Source organism: Hippocampus comes, unplaced genomic scaffold (genome assembly GCF_001891065.2).
Source record: "Hippocampus comes isolate QL1 unplaced genomic scaffold, H_comes_QL1_v1.1 scaffold624, whole genome shotgun sequence".
Taxonomy (NCBI): Eukaryota; Metazoa; Chordata; class Actinopteri; order Syngnathiformes; family Syngnathidae; genus Hippocampus; species Hippocampus comes.
The window spans coordinates 47,889-65,701 of NW_017805624.1; the positions used below are offsets into that span (position 1 = coordinate 47,889).

General features: G+C 43.8%; 3 protein-coding genes across 4 annotated transcripts in view; 2 read left to right on the forward strand and 1 right to left on the reverse strand.

Moving 5' to 3' along the window:
- rftn1a (raftlin, lipid raft linker 1a) overlaps window positions 1-7,074 on the forward strand; it is a 22,789-nt gene extending 15,715 nt beyond the window's left edge. The window contains exons 5-10 of the mRNA XM_019880391.1: window positions 2,440-3,049; window positions 3,126-3,329; window positions 3,771-3,880; window positions 4,365-4,468; window positions 5,309-5,387; window positions 5,665-7,074. Coding sequence (XP_019735950.1) covers window positions 2,440-3,049; window positions 3,126-3,329; window positions 3,771-3,880; window positions 4,365-4,468; window positions 5,309-5,387; window positions 5,665-6,060 — 1,503 coding nt within the window. The 3' untranslated portion in view covers window positions 6,061-7,074. The remainder of the gene's footprint in view (window positions 1-2,439; window positions 3,050-3,125; window positions 3,330-3,770; window positions 3,881-4,364; window positions 4,469-5,308; window positions 5,388-5,664) is intronic.
- A 14-nt stretch (window positions 7,075-7,088) lies between these two features.
- oxnad1 (oxidoreductase NAD-binding domain containing 1) lies at window positions 7,089-13,196 on the reverse strand. Of its 2 annotated transcripts, none has more exons than XM_019880386.1 (8): window positions 12,733-13,196; window positions 12,306-12,418; window positions 11,774-11,840; window positions 11,594-11,697; window positions 10,303-10,444; window positions 8,873-9,118; window positions 8,659-8,767; window positions 7,089-8,013 (listed from the first exon to the last, which is right to left on the reverse strand). In XM_019880386.1, the coding sequence occupies exons 1-8, from the start codon at window positions 12,733-12,735 to the stop codon at window positions 7,856-7,858; spliced, it is 942 nt and encodes a 313-aa protein (XP_019735945.1). In that variant the 5' UTR covers window positions 12,736-13,196; the 3' UTR covers window positions 7,089-7,855. The 2 variants fall into 2 exon arrangements, with proteins under 2 accessions (XP_019735945.1, XP_019735946.1); XM_019880387.1 differs by having other exon boundaries at window positions 11,774-11,837; window positions 12,733-13,195.
- A 2,667-nt stretch (window positions 13,197-15,863) lies between these two features.
- On the forward strand, window positions 15,864-17,757 carry LOC109522105 (proline-rich protein 15-like). Its single transcript, XM_019880401.1, has 2 exons — window positions 15,864-16,223; window positions 16,767-17,757. Exon 2 carries the CDS (start codon window positions 16,773-16,775, stop codon window positions 17,142-17,144), a length of 372 nt encoding a protein of 123 aa, XP_019735960.1. The 5' UTR covers window positions 15,864-16,223; window positions 16,767-16,772; the 3' UTR covers window positions 17,145-17,757.
- The last annotated feature ends 56 nt before the right edge of the window (window positions 17,758-17,813 follow it).

A 17,813-nucleotide genomic window follows, 5' to 3' on the forward strand; every position in this document is an offset into this window, starting at 1 on the left:
CGTCTTTTGTTGTTCGACCGCTGTTCCCAAATTACTCGCTCCCCCTTTGTGACCGGATCTGATCTCCTCTGATTGCCCACCCGCTTTGATGTGTTGATTGTGGTGTGGGCTGCAACAGCCCCCAGCCCAAATGGCCGGCACCTTCTGAAAAGGAATTTGGGGGTGCTGATAACGCACCCAGATGCTTTGACGTGCCCAGATCAAACGAGACTTTAAACATGATACAATTTCGCCCATAGATTCCTCTAACATCATACTTATGCACTATTGGAATAAAAATAAAGAGTAGACTTATATGTTTTTTGTTTGTGTTTACGTCTAAGATTAAAATTTGCTATAGAGAAAAGTCCCCTGTTGTGAAAAATATCTGGGTGCAAACATGATTTCGTTGTAGAGGAGTTCTACTGTAAAACATTAGGTACTTGGTTCGTCATCATTGCCCGTCTTTTTTTTTTTTTTTTTTTTTTTTTTTAACTTGATCACCTTACAAACTGGACAAAAGAAAATATGCAAGATGGCGCGACGACAAACCTGGAGCCCACGACGGAGCTGGGTTTTCTGTCATCCAATTTTTAGTGCAAAACTATTCAAGGCAACATTCCCACTTGTTGCACCTGTCACTATTTCATGAATAGTGAACGCGTTTGACTTAACCCTTCAGACGCCTGGCTAACACCGCTTTTTGCTCTCTCCCCTGCTTATAAATTCGCCCCCCCCCCAACCCAACAATGGGAAATGAAAATGTGCTCTATTGAGAAGATTTGCATCTGAACGCCCAAAGAGCGCACACAAAAGGAAACCTGATTGGATGGCAAATGGCGCATCACAGAGTCTAATGTGATCGGCTCCAGCGGCGTGATGTGAATAGCCAATCGGATGAGAGAAGCAGGAGGGTTCAAGATAAGCATCCAAACTGATTGTGTGCCGCGTGCGTGTTCAATTCTGTCATCTTCTCTTTTGCGAGCACTCGCCAGGCCTCCCACTCTCAAGCTGTCGCCACTCAGTTGTACATTTTTTATGCGCTAATGTGCAGCTTTTTATGGGGGGGTTGTAACATACACACATACTGTGTGCGCATTGCACAGGTATGAACGAATGAGGTGTGACCAAGGTGTGTTAAGTGGGGAAGATGCGTCTCATTATTGCTCCGCTCGAGTTTGCAGGCTGATTTCGCTTCTGTCAAGCCTGTCAGCTCAAATATCAACTGATAACCCCCGCCCGTCCACCCACACACACACACACACACACACACACACGCACACACACACACATGCACGCACACACATGCGCATGGGCACAGATGAGGTCCCTTTGTCATTTCAATATTTGATCTTTGCACATGATTAGCATGGTTCTAATTCAGCTGAATACCAATCTCTGCCTTTGTGCGGGTGTAAATGAGGCTCTCGTGTCACCTAAATAGAATACTGTATATCGTGGCCGCGTATAAATGGTGAATAGAATTGTGTCGCCGTGACTGATGTCTTGTGCAGCGTATTCACGTGATATGAATGACATTCTATTCTCAATGTTTGAAAGAACATGATAGGGGATGAAAATCCTACGTGAAGAAAATGAAAGCTCTTACGAGGTGCTGTGTGGTGAGTTTAATCCATGATTTGTCGAGAAGGTCTCAATCTATAATATTGCCTTTTCTTATGAAAGAAATGAGAGAAACACCAAATACTGGATATGTTTTGTTGTTTTCATGATTGGGCCAGTTTTGTATTCAGTTGAACAATTGAAAAAGTGTGTGCAAGGCTATTTTGTGGTGGAGGTTTTTTACCACAGCATCTGTCCTTCTGTTAAGGTACAGAGACTTAGTCCAGTGCTTTTTCCCCACTTCTGCTTATAATGAGAATCTCTATTGGCCTTCAAATCAAGTATTCTCTGATGGGTAATGACACAGCTCGCCGAAGGGGAAAGGCATTCCGCTGTCTCTGCCGAGCGAAGGCAACCTTGGATTATGAACGCAACGGCTTGATCAGATGACCGACAAGAAACGTACGTCACTCAGCCAAGTCTGATTGATGCAGGTTGCCGAAAATCAGGTGGCTCAATGATGCATTAAACTCTGAATTACGCTCATTTAGAGACATGTAACTGCTTTCATGTTGTCATTTTATTTTTACGATCTGAGGGGAACTTAAAGGGCCCAGTATTACACTATTTCCACTGATGAATGTGAACAGCATTACTGATACTCTATTTCAAAAATAAAAAAAGTGTTTTGAATTTGATAAAGTCAAACAGTACAGTTTTTCGATGGTGTTTTGATTTTCCTCACTTTGCCACATCTGACGTCATGACACGAAATCCCACTGGAAGCTATTATCGCTTGTCCCAATACTTTTGTCCATGTGGTGAATTTGTCTGATGGTTTCATTTTCATAAAAATGTTTTCCCCCCCAATGTCACTGTCTTATTCTCCTCCTCCAGATCCAGGATGTAGCAGAGCAAGGAGTGATGTTTTTGGGCTTTCTCCAGCAGCCGGGAGGGGCCCCCTGCTTCACGGCTAACTGGGACCCCGATGAGTTGTCGTCCTTGCACTCCAGCCCCTCTCCCATTCACCGACACCCCCCCAGCGCTAAATCCAGCCCAACGGATCCTTCAGACTCGCGCCGTGATGACTCGGTGCCGGGGGGCCTCCCCTTTGAACCTCGAGAGCTCCCTCATGAAAGTGTGGAACATACGACGCGGGATCACAAGCCCTCACTGAGTTCAGAAGCAGATTTCCCTTCAGAAGTCAACCGAAAGGGATCTAACGAATGGATTCGGATCCCCCTCAGAGAGTCACTTGCCGCAACGAGCCAACCTTCGTATCGCAGAGACTCCTCCGTTCACCAAGAAAGGCCGCCCAGTTCGGAAAGGCTGAGTACAAACGGACAAGAGGAGTGTCGTCCACCGGACCCTCGAGAATCCCCCGAGAGGCATTCCAAACCTTCAGGTCGGCCAGACCGAAAAGAAACCGCCTCAGACCTTACTTGGAACAACAACCACATTTGTGTGAAGAACTCTGAGACAGGAAAGGATGTACCAGCACAGGCTCGTGAGTAACTTGATATCACTTCCTGTTTATATAATATCATACATATCATCCATCTTATCTGCGTGGTCCCATGTAGGGCTCCAACTGTTTGCCTTATACAACTCCACGGGGGAACTCAACACATCCTTGAGGTTCTACTCGCTTCGGGTGCCCTTGCGCGTTCAAAAGGAGGCGGGGCTCGTGACAGAAGTCGACGGCGATTGGCTCGACCACATGACTCAGCATTTTACCAATGGCGCGCAGCTCGTTGATGGCTTTTTCCACCTCAGAGACGAGAACGGTAAAGTACAATAGGCAATCCATTCTGGGAAGTTATTGGACTTGTTGTTATTGGGGAAAAAGAATAGGAAATATGGGAAACAGAATCACAGGGAGGCTAGCTTCAAGCTAACTTTGGAGCGAGGCATGGATCGGAGTACATTTCTCTTAGTGTTTGTACGTTATTTATTTTTTTAAAGAGTTTGTATATGCTGTATAGTCCTTTTTTTTTTTTTTGTTCAATACTGTTGTTTGCTGCTCTGGCTGCCGAGTCTGTAATTGGCTGTCATGTCGCAACATGAGATGCAGTTGTTGCGCCACAGGGTCAGTCACAATGGGAGACATTGGAAAAGAGTTTTTATCCACATTCGGAATAAATAAGCCGGTTCATGACAAAGAGTGGGTTGAGCTCCGAATCCCCCTTGCTACTCGGATCTCAATCTTACTGTATTTCTCTCTCCAGAGAATGGCGTTTCATCTGTAGACAGTGTGTTTATTTTCCACAACTCGACAGAGGAGACCACAAGCACGTCCTACGATGCCATTGTGGTCGAGCAGTGGACTGTCATCAATGTGAGTTCCTTCATGTTTCCACCACGGTGACACATATTTTCTGCGACTGTGTTTCTTTCCGCTTTATTCCAATATTAGCTACGCTCGCACGATACAATGACACCCATGATAAAAACAAAAACCTGCCTTGACAAAAATGATGAGCTTGACACAGGCCTCTGCCAAGGCTGAGCAATCCCCAGTGTGTCCTTTGGACTTGTTTGATTAAAAAGAATCATGTAGTGCTGGGTCTGCCACACTGCCAGAAAGCAAAAAAAAAAAAAAAATGTCAGGATAAGCATACTAGAACATCATAGTCATCACCACCCAAAAATAAGGAATCAATGCTCCGGTTAAATACAATGCATTTTATTTCATCTTATTTTTTCCTCATGTAATTAGATAAATATCCATTCTAAATTGCGACAGATTATGTATGTGGCATAGTTGAATGCTTGTATATTGTGTCTTTGCTGACTTTTTTTTTACCCCCCCTCCTGGCCAGGGTGTGGTGGTGAAGGCAGACTACGTCCCGCTGCTGCAGTCCCTTGCTCCCTATGGATGGAGGCTCATGTGTGTCTTACCCACACCCATCGTCAAGACCAACAGGTACAGATGCTGCTTCACTAATCGACTGTACAAGCTATTTCGTGTCAACTGAATTGATGAGGTCACCATTAGGCTAAAAACAAAAAACAGAACATAAATAGCCAAAGTAAAAGGCAGAGAGCCAAAACCTCAAAAGGCCTAAAAGAAGACAACTGCTGTTTCCAGAAGTGCTGCACCGTCTTTCCGAATAAGAGCATAATTTGTTGTTTTGTTTTCAAAGGATGGCGCAATATTATTGGATGCGGCCTAAAACCGTCCTTGGTAAATGGACCTTAGACTCAGTGGGGGAAAAAAAAATGTTTTTTAACATTTGTGTTTGCGTTCCCATGTTGATAGACTGCACATGTGGGGTTCATTATTGTTTTTGTTGTTTAAAAATCATCAGTCAATTTCTTCCGGATTGATATGCTGGGAGCAGCCGTTCACTTCCCACCATGAGTATGTACAATAACCCGTGCCAAACTTTTGTCATATTTCTATTTTTAAAAAATGGTACAGCAGCAAACTAAAACTATACGCCTCATTTTTAACGTTCCTAATGAGGACTACAATGTTTCATTGTGCAGTGTTTTGCCTCAGTCTTTATAAGGATTGGGGCTGACAGACCTACCTAACAAATCGCAATACAGGTGGTGCGAGATCTAACAAACCCAGATCATATGCTGGATGTCTTAACATGAAACCACTTTTTCAATCTGTCAGCCGAAAGCGCCTCGGCTGATCTCATCGCCTTGTAACCTGTCGTGTTTCAAAACGCATTGAACAAAAGAAATAATTTTGAATGCATCCTCACATTCTAGCTTGAAGGAATAAAAGACCCCCCCACCCCCCCCCCTACAGCTCTCGGTGGGGGTTGTCGACTAAGCAAATCCTCTTCCTTCAGAGACCTGTTTTGCAGCGCAAGAGAAAAGACTTCAAGGTTGGCGGCATGCTCCATCATTACCACAAATCTGTCACTCCTAAGTGTGGCTCGACGTTCCACGAGGTGCCTTTATCGAATCTTGTTACTAAATATGGAATATACAATTAAACAGAGTCTAATAATAGGCAAATTGCCTCGCAGTGCTCAGAAACAATCATCAGCGAGCGGCTTTGTTGCATTTTGTCAGGTGTCTACAGGGAACGGGAGAACAAAAAAAAAAAAAAAAGATGAGGCACAGAGCTGAAATCTGTCAAACGCCTGCATTTTATTTCAGATGCTCGCCCTCCGAGGTCGCCACAAGACAAAAAAACACTCATGTGGAGAGATGCTTGAGGAGGGCGAGGACAGGTCCCTGGTCTCGGAGACAGAGATGGGCAAGTTGAGACACATAAAAGAGGACGATGTCGAGCTCGGGAGGAGCTGGGCCGGAGGAAGGACGGAAGGATGGCGCGAGGAGGACGCACATCAAAAGGACCTCTCCATCCTCTCGGGCAGCCTGGCGTCTGTTGAAGGTGAGGAAGAGGAGACGGATATTGACAGTATTCTAACATCCAAGCGGGAAAAGTCGGTGAGGTGGACAGACGTGTGTCACAGGGACGGCGGAGGAGTGAAAGAGGAGGTAAAGTCAGACGAGCTGATCAAACATCAACTCTTTTCCGGTGTCTGTTGATGCATTTGCCACAAACGGGCAGCCCAAAAGTGATTCCAATTGCTGCCCCCCCCCAAAAAAAAAATCAAGTGAATACCACCATAACTATAGAAACCATGAAAACTGTACAAAAATATTAGGATCCAATAGCACGCAACTATGGTACGTAGTACATCATCTGGAGCAGCAGTTTGGAAATCAATTATTTATCTAGCTGTAGTCATAATCAGACAAAAACATTTCATAAATCTGAATTCGTGTTGTGTACTTGGCTGCTTTTTCGGGGTCACTGTTGCTTCTTGATGTCCTTTTAAGATACGAGGTCAACATAGCCAAGCTTTTTTCGTCCGTTCTGTTGCCTAGTTTGCAACTTAAATATTTGAGACTCTGTTCCACAAGGATATGTCACTGCGAGGATTGTTGGATGTAAATCAGTCTACTTTATATACTGCGACACTTGAGGTCACATGACCCAAAGTGAGAGACAAAATACTTTACCTTGTATTGTGATTGAACTCGTGTGAAGCGTTTTGAGGGAACTCACATCCATGCCAACGTAGAGAATTCTTCTCACGGCATTTTATTAGGGTTTAAGTATTTGACATTTTTGCAAGCACAGTGTAATCTTTCGGTTACCAGGAGATGCCAAAGCTGTTCAGAGAACAGTTATTTCTCGAAATGTTCTTTTCCATCTCAACTTTTTATTTCAGCGGCCGATAAATCAGATGTGGCCACTGATATAAATAATTCGGCACCACAGCTTAAGGAGATGTGTATATTTACTAGACCAGCTGCTTTCAGTAGACTTCTGGAATTTAAATAAGAGCTGGATCCAGAAAATAAAAATTAAAAAAAATAGCTCTTGCAATGGCTCTCACTCAAATGTGCAAGTGTACCTGTTGTCATCATGGCAGTTGAGTGTATTTGGGTAAATGGACTCTGTAAAATAGGAATTGTGTACACTGTTATTTATTTCTGATTTTCTTCACCACGTGTGCTGTGTTCAACATGTATTTACATAAAAGCTGAAGTGAATTAAGCCTTTCACGCAGCTTCGCTGTCATTTATTTCATTCAATCATCACATTACAGCTTAAAGCATTTCCCTCGTGGAACAACTCAATTGAAGCGACAACGGCAGCCCCACTGAGACACTCGCTACGATCTCCGCGGGGGGTTTAAGGATGCGGACCAATCGGGGACCACCTGGAATCTCCATTACAATTACGCTGTGGGTTTCTCACCGAGCCATGTAATGTTGCTCGTGTGTAACCCGATGCCAAATCAAAACAGACAATCGGCCAACATGTGGCAGGCAACGATTTATGTACTCAGTGGTGTAAATTGTAGATGAGCACTCAACCACACAATAGGGATATAAATGAAACTGTTTATATGTCAGACTACACGTAAAGTGTTACTGCAAAATAGTTTTCAAAAAATGCGAAACTACAGCCTAAAATGTAACCACTGGCGTAATGCGTTAACATTTGCCTTTGTCCGGAATGACTGAACGACAAATGAGATTGCACCTGTTTTGAGTCAATAAATCTCAGCCCCGCGGGGTGACTAAAAACATGTTGGATCTTCACAGATGAAATGAAATGAAATGAAAGTACCGTCAGCTCCTGTGGGTCAATGCGCAGGTTCCGACAGGGCCGACCGAGCACTTCCACGGCTGCACATCAAGTTCCACGTCACTGGAGTAATTCTGTTGTTTTTCAACTCTCACCACGCAAATGTATCAAGAAGCTCAAAAATAGAAAAAAGGATCCCGGAAAACAACACTGTGGCGTTCCGGGAGAAGGTAGGCGCAGCTACCACCACTTCTCAAAGAGAATTCTGTCTTGCGGTAGGCCAAGGTTCACGAGGGTTTGGGAAATTGCCTCAATCATGGGCGGAGGTCCACATAAGTAACACAAAGTCCTCTGGGGGTCCACGTGTGTCCGCAGCTCTTCTTCTGCGATTCTCCGACCTAGGAACAAAAGTCGATCGATTATGAAGAGAGCGGCATTCTTTGTCAGAGTGTCTGCTTCAAGCATATACAGTATCTTCAATAACTTGTCCCCCGCCCCCTTAACGTGGGTTGCTCTAGGTCAGGATTGTAATCATAGCAGAACATTGCCCATTTTAAAACAAGGAGATTTCTGTTCTTTTTTTTTTAACTTTTCTACGCATTTGGCTGTTTGTTCCAAGAAGATAAAGAACATTGTGTATTCCTCCCGTTCTATAACCGTCACATAAAAGCGGCCGTTTTCTCATACAATGAGAGTATAACAAATGTAGTCATATGTCCATCCCTCATGAGAAACGGCCGACTGCAGATCAGTTATTTTGTAAACGTCGTATTAGGCTGAATTGAATCTGCTTGATGAAGAGTAATGAGCCAACTATGCTTGTTATAATTTACTTTTGATGTCTTGAGGAAAAAAAAAGTACGGTAGATAGGCTTGTGGACAGTATGAACCCCTTATGGTTCGCTATGCATTTTTTTTAACCTATCCTTAGTTCCTTGTTGAAAAACTCAAACTCTATTTGTAGCTTTTGTATATTTACGGTTTAACTCTTAATACTGTGGGACATGTCACGGGTTCGCTTTTAATTACTGTATATTACTTACGATTGACAAAAGGCTGAAGATGCGGTTCAATGTCTGTGCTCTGCTGGGTGACATGGAATTGACATGTTAACTTGTCCGGAAACTCCCTGCACGCCCGCAGGATCGGATTCTTGGGAAGCAGAAGGTAAGATACAAGTTCACTTGTTAGTACGCACACATCAACAACCCCCCCAAAATGTTTTGTATAAGCTTTCCAGCATCTGACGGGTCACACCTTAAAGAGCAGCTCCTCTGTGGTCTTGGCGCTGTAGCGGAGGTGGACTGAGCCGATGTTGTAGCCTCGCCCGCCAGATGCTCGGTTGACCTGCAGCAAATCGGCCGTGTGCGACAAAATGGAGTACAAGGGGTTGATGCCCACGCCCCCGGCGATCAGCAGCAGATCGACGGCAGGGTCCGAAGGTGAGGGGTCAAAGTAGAAGTCGCCGCCGACGCGCACTGCCACCTGAGAGCCCAATGTGCACTGTGGGAGGAAACAGTAGAGAGTTATTGCCTCCTTACTTCTAAATGCTTTTTTCTCTCGTTTTGGGAAGACACTTTCTCCTATCTACGATTACTAGTATATATTTGCGGTTTCACAGTTGTCATTGGCCCCCTAAGGGCAACGGCACCTATGAGGTGGCCCGTGATGAAAACAAGTCTGACACTGCTGTTATACGCACAAAACAAAAAGACAGACGAGTGCTTAACTCCTGCGCTGACCTTTTTGCCCGCGATATGACAACAAAAACACACACTGAGGCTCAGATCAGAGCGAGCCACTGATCTATACCAGGTAGCGTGTGCGTACGCACACCAAACCTGCAGCTCCACAAGCTGTGATGACAGCTTGGCAGGTTACACTGAGGAAGTCTTTTGATGTTAAATAAGCAGTAAATATACTTTGGTAAACATCTGATCCTGAGCACAAACACGTACACCAAAAAAAAAAAAAAAAAAAAAAACATCCACTCGCCAGAAACTGAAGTGCAGTTGCTGCACTATTACAGCTCATAGGAAAGAAAACGGTTTGAAGCAACAAACGGGATCAAAGGATCCCACAGTGTCTCCAAACACGTCTCGCACTACCGTTTATTCATCCTCACCGTCACAGACGGGAGCTGCCGGCAAACCGAGAAAAGAGCTAGGAGTACACATTGTTCACTTTCATACAGCAACTTGGAGGAAATTAGAAAAAAAAAGCCTGTTCTTATTAAAGTGAGCATTTCTGCCTCCAGATGCTGGAATATATCCCACAACGAGGCACTCGAGTATGATCCACACACTGGCTGTCATGTCATACGACCGAGCAGCCCCCCCTCGCTCTTGTGTCTTTGTTCCTGTGTTGTGTATGCAGTCACAGCCAACAACGAGGCGCTCTAAAGTGGCCCTGCTCGCTCTAAAGTGGCCCCCTCACAAACCCGAAGCATGGCAAGATGTATTTTCGGGGTATGGTGTGGGCAGAGCTAACTAGCTAGGTAATTGCATGTCGCAATAGTGGTTGCCGTATGCCGAGTGTGAGGGCATGGAGGCCATTCGGAATTTCGGGAAATTCTATTTTCATAATCTCAGTTTTATTAAGGTGAGATATAGTTTCTGTTAGTTTTGTTTTCTTTGTTTCATGACTGTCTTATATCAAAGCTGAGAAACTCTTGTCAGCCCACTCACCGCCGTGTGAACCCAGTGCGCTGGCGGATGATTGGCAAATTTGACGGCCAGCTCCACGACGCCCTCCCTCTGCAGCAGACCCGGGCTGGAGCACATGGAGAAACCTCCCACCTTGTCCACTCCCGGGATGAAGAAGTCCACCCTGCACAACAAAGCCGGATTAATGACTTTGATTTTCGTTACAGCTTGGTAAGCTTCCCGCTCGTCCTTGCCGCCACGCCACGCCACAATAGGAGAACAAGAGAAAGCCTGACTGTTCGATTGGCTACACAAAGCTCGACTGGAGGGTAGAAACATGCTGAGCTGAGGGTCAAAGTGGGATTGTGTGTGGAGATTGTGACCTTTGACCTCAGCAAGGATGACAGTTCTAGAAAGGAGCAGCGGCCAAACAAAAAAATGCAGCGTGCCGGTCTTAAAACAGTGGTGACACGGCGTCCTTCAACACGTGACCCAGAGGGGGACACAATAGCGGCAGGCAAACAATGACCGTCTGTTTAACTCCAACTCTTGCGTCATGAATATGGATCTGCTGTGAAAAGAACATGTAAGTTCCGCCCACCACCTCCTCGGCCTCTTCTTCTACCACCTGGAGACGAACAACTTAACAGCTCCTTTTTTTTTTCCCTCACAAACCCGAAGCTTTCCATGTATTTACATTCATTATCAAGCGCTGCAGGGGAACTGGCTGCTGGGTTTTTCGATCTCGCCGCCGCCCACCTAGAGTATGTGCTCGTTGGTGTATGCGTTCTGCTCATTACCATTGGCAGAGCTGACTGACAGACGCGCACCCCCGTGAAGCCAGAAATTGTTTATTCAGAAATTGGTAATTTGCTCTTATTCTTATCCGTGAAGGCATCTGTCGATACAGCTGTAGCACGGAATGCACACATTTGGTCATCACCAATAAAATACGACAATTACCTCAACAAATTTCTCTGGTAGCATTAAATAATGTGTACCTTCCCTTTTTAAGTTATGCTTTGTACATGGGGCTGAAGGGCTCCTTTATAAACGTTGATTTTATTTTATTTTTTTTTTTTCAAAAACATGCTGGCTTGAGTTCACCTTTCCTTGGGGGGGAAAAAAATGTAACCAGCAACCTTGTGTGCCATGGTGAATGAAACACTGCCCCCACCTGTTGTATAAAAGCACTGCAGACCTTGAAATACATCAGTCGGAAGCAATAGTTACTCCTCCAAAGTTGGTTACTATTTGTGGACGACAGTAAATACGATTAAAACAAACACTGCAGGTTTTTTTTGTTTTTTAGGGGGACTGAGTCTCTACTCACCACTGTCCCGCCTTGAAGTTGAAGTCCGGATGAGCTGTTAACCTGAGACGTTTTACAGACTCCGACTCGTTCATGATGCCGCATACTTGAGCAGGATAAACAGCCTGCGTGTAGGGTTCAAGGATGAAGCATTTAATCTGCAAGTTACATTTCATCCATAGGCCAATTATAGCATCTTACGCTTTGTCTTTGGTTGGTTGCCGTCCTCTCAAGATGGTCCATTTGTCTTTTGGAGGACATGTTTCTTCTAAAAAAAAAAATGCAGTCGGTAGTTACGTCTTCAAGACAGAATCATAGATGACTAATTTAAAAATAAAAAGGGACATTGCACTTGTTGTCATCAATGATCCAATATAGGAGCTGTGACAAGTTATGACTTTCACAAAACAAATACTTTTTCTACTGAATGCTGTCACGGGGTAATAAGTAAGCACTGTTTTTTTCAAGTTGTGCCAGTATATTAGCTTTGTGTTGGACAAAGCTAGAGCATAAATTCAGACAGTATTTCAGTGTATACCGGATATACTTTTTGTGACCTTTTTTATGTGGTGGTGTGCTGTGATACTTACCTAATGTAAAATATGTTCGTTTTTTTTCCCCTCAATACAGGTTTGTAAACATTGACATTTAGCAATTTGGAAAGTAAGTGCGGAAGTGAACGTCTGGGTCAATAACACTAAAACTGAGAATAAAAGTAATTAAGTGGACTCACCGTGTGATGGAGCAGGGGGCAGGTAGAAGAAGGCGGAGGAGGCCAGCGGCGGGATACGATGAAGAGAAGCTCCGGCCAGCGGACGTCACGACGCAGTGGACGCTCATCTCTACCTGTGAAGATATCAATGCGCAGTCAAGAGGAACATCTCGCGTGAGTTGTCGAACAACGACGTGTAGTGGCTTTTGAACAAAATATACTCTCTTAATGAAACAGTATGTATATATTTTTAATATGGACAGGCATAAACTGAACAGTCGACCCAACAGGGCGTCATGTGATCTATTTGTGACACTTTTTTTTTTTTAATCGTCCCATAGCGTGAGCTTCTCATTCAGGCCGTTATTGCTCGTTAGCTAACGAAAGCATCTCGGTTAGGTCTCAGAACTATCGCGATGATAATGAAGAGTCGGAAAGTTTGTCTTACCATAAGGATATGGCTGTTTTTGTCACAAGGTGTTTATGTGTAGCTCCTACAAAATGTTGACAACCTTGGTCATGTTAACATTACATGACTGCTGTAATTTCTTCTTCGTGCTATTTTCGACTACTTTGCGTCACCGTGACGTTTGTCGCCCCCTGCTGTACGTAAAGGTTTATCACCTTTAGCAAATATTTCCCTTTGTAAACATCCCTTTACTGTATGGTGGCAGTAGCTCATTCATTTGGAAGGACTTTGGGCTTAGGAACCTGATGGTAACAACAGTTCAAGTCCTGCCTGCAGACAAATGTAAAAATGGCAAATGAGCAAGGCATCCACTATCTCCCTCAGCTCAAGAGATGCGGGACTGTTTGCATTGAACACCCCTTCCACTCTGGCATCTCTCTTGGCATGCCTGCATGTGTGTGATCTGGTTCTGTGTGATGTGCAACTCCAAAAATATACAGTACAGCAGTGTGTGAAATAGAATCCCCCCTTAGAGTGATTCTAATCATAATAAATGTAATTAAGATATGGTGTAAACCAATCTGGCCTTCTCAACAGTATGGACAACGACCAGAACTGCTGAAGTCAAAATGAATTCAATTTAAGGATCTATCATTGAATGTTAACATTACTGTCGCGTTTATTTTCAGCTAGTTTTCAATGCATTGACTAATTGTGCATTCTGTCTTTATTCTGTAACTCTCGAGATTTTTTTATTCTTGCAAAGTAAGTAAATTGCAGTGAGGCATCAATATAACAGATGATCAAAGTCAGTTAAGCAGAATGACACATTTCAAGTGAAAATGACTGCGCTTAAAGAAAAAAAAGGAGCAGCATTTGTATATAAAACTTGAAAGTCATGCCCTCATCAAGCGGTGGCTTTGTGTTGGGTGTGGACGCTCGCTAAGTGATCGTTTACTTACCGACACAAATTTAAGCACCCTAATGTACCTGGGTGTGGATATTATTTGTCTGAACAAGGTGTACCCAAGTCAAGTCATGGTTAATGCCAAAACGAAATTTCATAATAATATTAGATCATATTTCGAGATACAAGCAAAAGAATTCAGTTCTGTATCCATAGTTAAAAACTCCAGAAATGCACAATGAAAACTGCCTAAACAAACAAGAGCACACGTTGACACTGAGAGGTCGCTCTGCTGCGCCCAAATGTACAGAGAGTATGTAAAGAGTTTTTTTTTTTCTCTTCTATAATGCGTTGGTCCACTGTAGTTGTTCCTGAGTGGGGAAAATTGGCTTTAATGGGCCGATGTTGTCCGTGTTAACTGACAAAAGCAGCACCGCCTGGAAATCACAACAGTTCTTAGCCACAGTAACTGCTCACCTCCTTTGAGTGTTTTGCAAGCTGACTCTACCAGTCCAACTGGCTGCCTTCTGCTCTCGTTCCCATGGCTCGCACGCCTCGGTTCAACCTGTTGTTCGATTCCGCCACAATGGCAAAAAGACATTTTCAGGTGTATCGTTTTGACAGTCACTGACTTGGCTCGTACGCACGTGTGGCACACGGATCAAGACGGCTCATTAGTGTCCTCGCCCTTAAGGCACGAGCAGACGAGAACTGTGCATTATGATTCATTAGAATGTTCTATATGCATGTACAAGTCCGTACACAGACAATAAGCCCAAGTAAACGTAGGTTAAAAAAAAACAAAATGACAGACATTGAGGCGCAAACCATTAGTTGAAGTCGCAGATGTGGTTTGCTGGTTCAAGATTCTTGTCAGTCAGTATTTAGTTTCAAAGGTTGCATGAGGACAAACGCAGGAGAAAATGGCCGGATGGAAAACAGAAGTAAATTAAAACGGGTTTATTGATATACTGTATCACAAAAAGAGTCTCCGAGGGCTTCACGGGCCCATAGTTCACAAAAAAAAAAAAAAACTCCAGGAAAGCTGCAGAGAATGCTGAGTAAGCAACATGAATCATATGATATCATGTCGATTACTGTCAGTTAAAACCATATTGGAGTCCATTCAATGAAATCAAGCGCCGCCGGTTTAAACCTGTCCCAATTAGTCAATGCCAGATCATCCTTAACAACACGTCGATCTTTAGCCTCTGAGCAGGAGAGGAGAGAACTGGTAGGAAAGAGAAGTGCCAGGAAAACAGGCCAAAATCCAAATGTCCAAGATGTTAAAAAAAAAATCTTAATAATAATTTAGAATAATCAATTATAATAAATAAATAATACCCCCTGCAACTGGCTGGTGACTAGTTCAATCTACACCTCGTTAAAAAAAAAAAAAAAAGATGGGGGAATGGATTCTTTTTGTGACTTTTGATTTGTCCCCTCACCTCACATTGAGTCACTCACATTTATTTGCAGTAGACCCCTGAGAGCAATGTCTATAATTTATGACTGATTCAAAAAAAGAAAAGATGACATTTCCTGATTCCTCCGAACTCCTGTGTGATGTGCACACAGCCTGCCATGTTGCTCCTCTGAACACATGCTTTCTTTTTTATTTTTTCCTAGCTTTCTGGAATCACTAGCAGGCGAATGATATGCATATATGGTACTTCCTCAGCATCCAATTAGATGTTTCTGACGTCATCATGCTGCTAACAGTCGAAGACGTTTAATTTTCCTTTGCCTTCTAGTCAACGTTGGTCCCATTTGACTGTAACTACAACAACATGCAGCATAATGAGGTGTTTCATTTTTCAGTATGAGCAGGACATAAGGAATCGTTTTTTTTTATTGTTTTTTTTTTTTTTTTTTGCATACCGCCAACTTCTCAAAACTGTGCTGTTGACAAAAAAAAAAAACATTTTTACTTTGACTTTAGAGTCTGTACTTATTTAACTAATTATGTATTTGCCACTTCTGACCTTAATAACCTCTTGTGATATTAAATGTCGCCATGCCAATTAATTCTTGTCAACCACATTACAGGGACGATGTGGCTAAAAAAAAAAAAAAACTCAGTCAATGATGGGTTGGGTCACGCAAGTACAATACAAAGGATTGCTTTTTTTTTTCTTTTTAAATCAGTGGAGAGATTTCCTCCCATCGGTTGGGTTGCCTGGCAATGACAAACGCCGCCCACACGACACAGCAGTTTAACCTGGGTGGGGCTCACGTGACCACTTCGCCGTCAGCCAATCGGGAGTGAGTACAGGTGCAACGACTTTGGAGTTTCGGGGACGGAAACCTGCTGGTTCAGTCAGCAGAAAGCGACACCGCTTATGTGTCATTTCACGCCAACGTTTCGGAAGAATCATTAAGGAAGGGTCCAGACTTCACTGGACTAGAGTGAAGTGGGGGGGTACGACGTCTTCGCCTGTGAGATCAGAGCGGAGACAAGGGCGGTCTACTACAGCGTGAAATCCGTCCAGTTTCATATTCGGAGAATTGCCGTCACACTTATTTGAAGGCAAGCCAGTCCCTTTAAATTAGATCAGTATCAAGAGCGTTTCATCCTGATTTGGATCATCACAAGTGTCGCCAACTCCTGCTTTTCCCTCAGGTAAGCGCTTTGGTTTGCGTGGAATTCCATGTTTTCAATCTCAGTTTGTGTTTGTTCTTTACTCGCAACCCATTAAACCAGTTTTACGAAAAGAGGCTTTAACAAGATTAGGGAGGGTGGGAAGTCCCGCGACGGGACAGAAATTGTCAATGAAATTCTAGCTGGGTTCTTTACGAGTCAGATTTCCACCTTTCAAACCAAGAATTTGATTTGAGTCATAATGGACTCGCCTGGATGTGTTGCGTAGCCAAATCTGTGTTTCGCCAACCACGGCACATCGTTTAGAAAAAAAAAAAAATCATTCCACGCCACGAAACAAATATTACACAATAAGCGGAAACACAGGTTAACTGGTATTTCATAGAAGTGCATTTAATTGTTCCGTCTGTCATTATATATTAAAAAAAAAAAAGCACGCATCTTATTTTTAGTACATCATCATTGTCTGACTAAGGAATCACCCAGCTCAATGAAGGCAGTAATATAAATAGAAAATAGTGAGTGATACAGTGATGTCTCCTTTGCTCGGTCTTCCTCCTGCAGGCAAAGATGACAGAGAGGGCAAAATGGTGGAGGGCCTTCCTGCCAAAGAAGAAGCCAGGGTCCGCCAAGGACCCGAGTTCCCCCTACTCGTACGGACCAGACTTTGACCCTTTTGCCCAAGACAAGTCCAAAGAGACCAAGAGCACCACCGAGCAGTCTCTGCCGCAACAAGAGCCCACCAACGGCTCCTGCCTCTTCAGCGACGAGACCTACGATGACTCCCACATCGAGTCCCTGTTCAACGAGCAGACTTGCCGCCGAAACATGAACGTGTCCCGCTCGGGCCGGTTCAAACTGAAGAGGCGGGTTCGCACGGGCCTTGCCGTGGAGGATAAAGACAGTGAAAACGTGGCGCCGGCGGCAGACGACGTTCGGTGATCGAGAGTTGGAGAAGAGGCGACGGAAGGTACAAAGTTGACTTCACAAAGACGCGAAGGAAAAGGCTTCCTTCCCTTGAGGTGTGCAGACAATTCTGTGGGTTGGTTGTGATGGTGATGAGGAAGGTGACGAGGAGCAGAGAGGACTTGAAGGGTCACAGCAAAGATGGGTGTATATTCTTTTTGATACTGAGCCCATCGAGTGAGTTTGTGTGGTGTCCTCTTCTTTATGTAACATATTGACCTTTACATGCCTGCGTGACAATGACATTTAATATATGTAAATGAAGGACGTGCCTTCTGCGAACGTGCTTTTATGAAACCGTTGGAAGGCCTTGAGGGATGTTTGTGAAATTGTCAATGATTTGATAGGAGTGCAAGTAAATTGATTTAACTTTTTTTTTTTAAATGAAGGATAAGTTTTCAGATTTTTGAACAGAGGTGCGGATAAATGAAGAGAAACGGTGATGTTATGTGCCGAAAGGATGGGCTAGGCAAAGATGCGACCCCCGCGCCCCTGACTTTAGATTTGTTTTTATGATACGCTGTGTTGAAATCACCTGTGAATATTGAAATGAAGGTAACACGTGCAATAAATCAAACTGTTGCTACCATTCAACGTGTATGTGCTTTGTGAATCCTCAACATCGCATCGATTCATTGGTTTTAC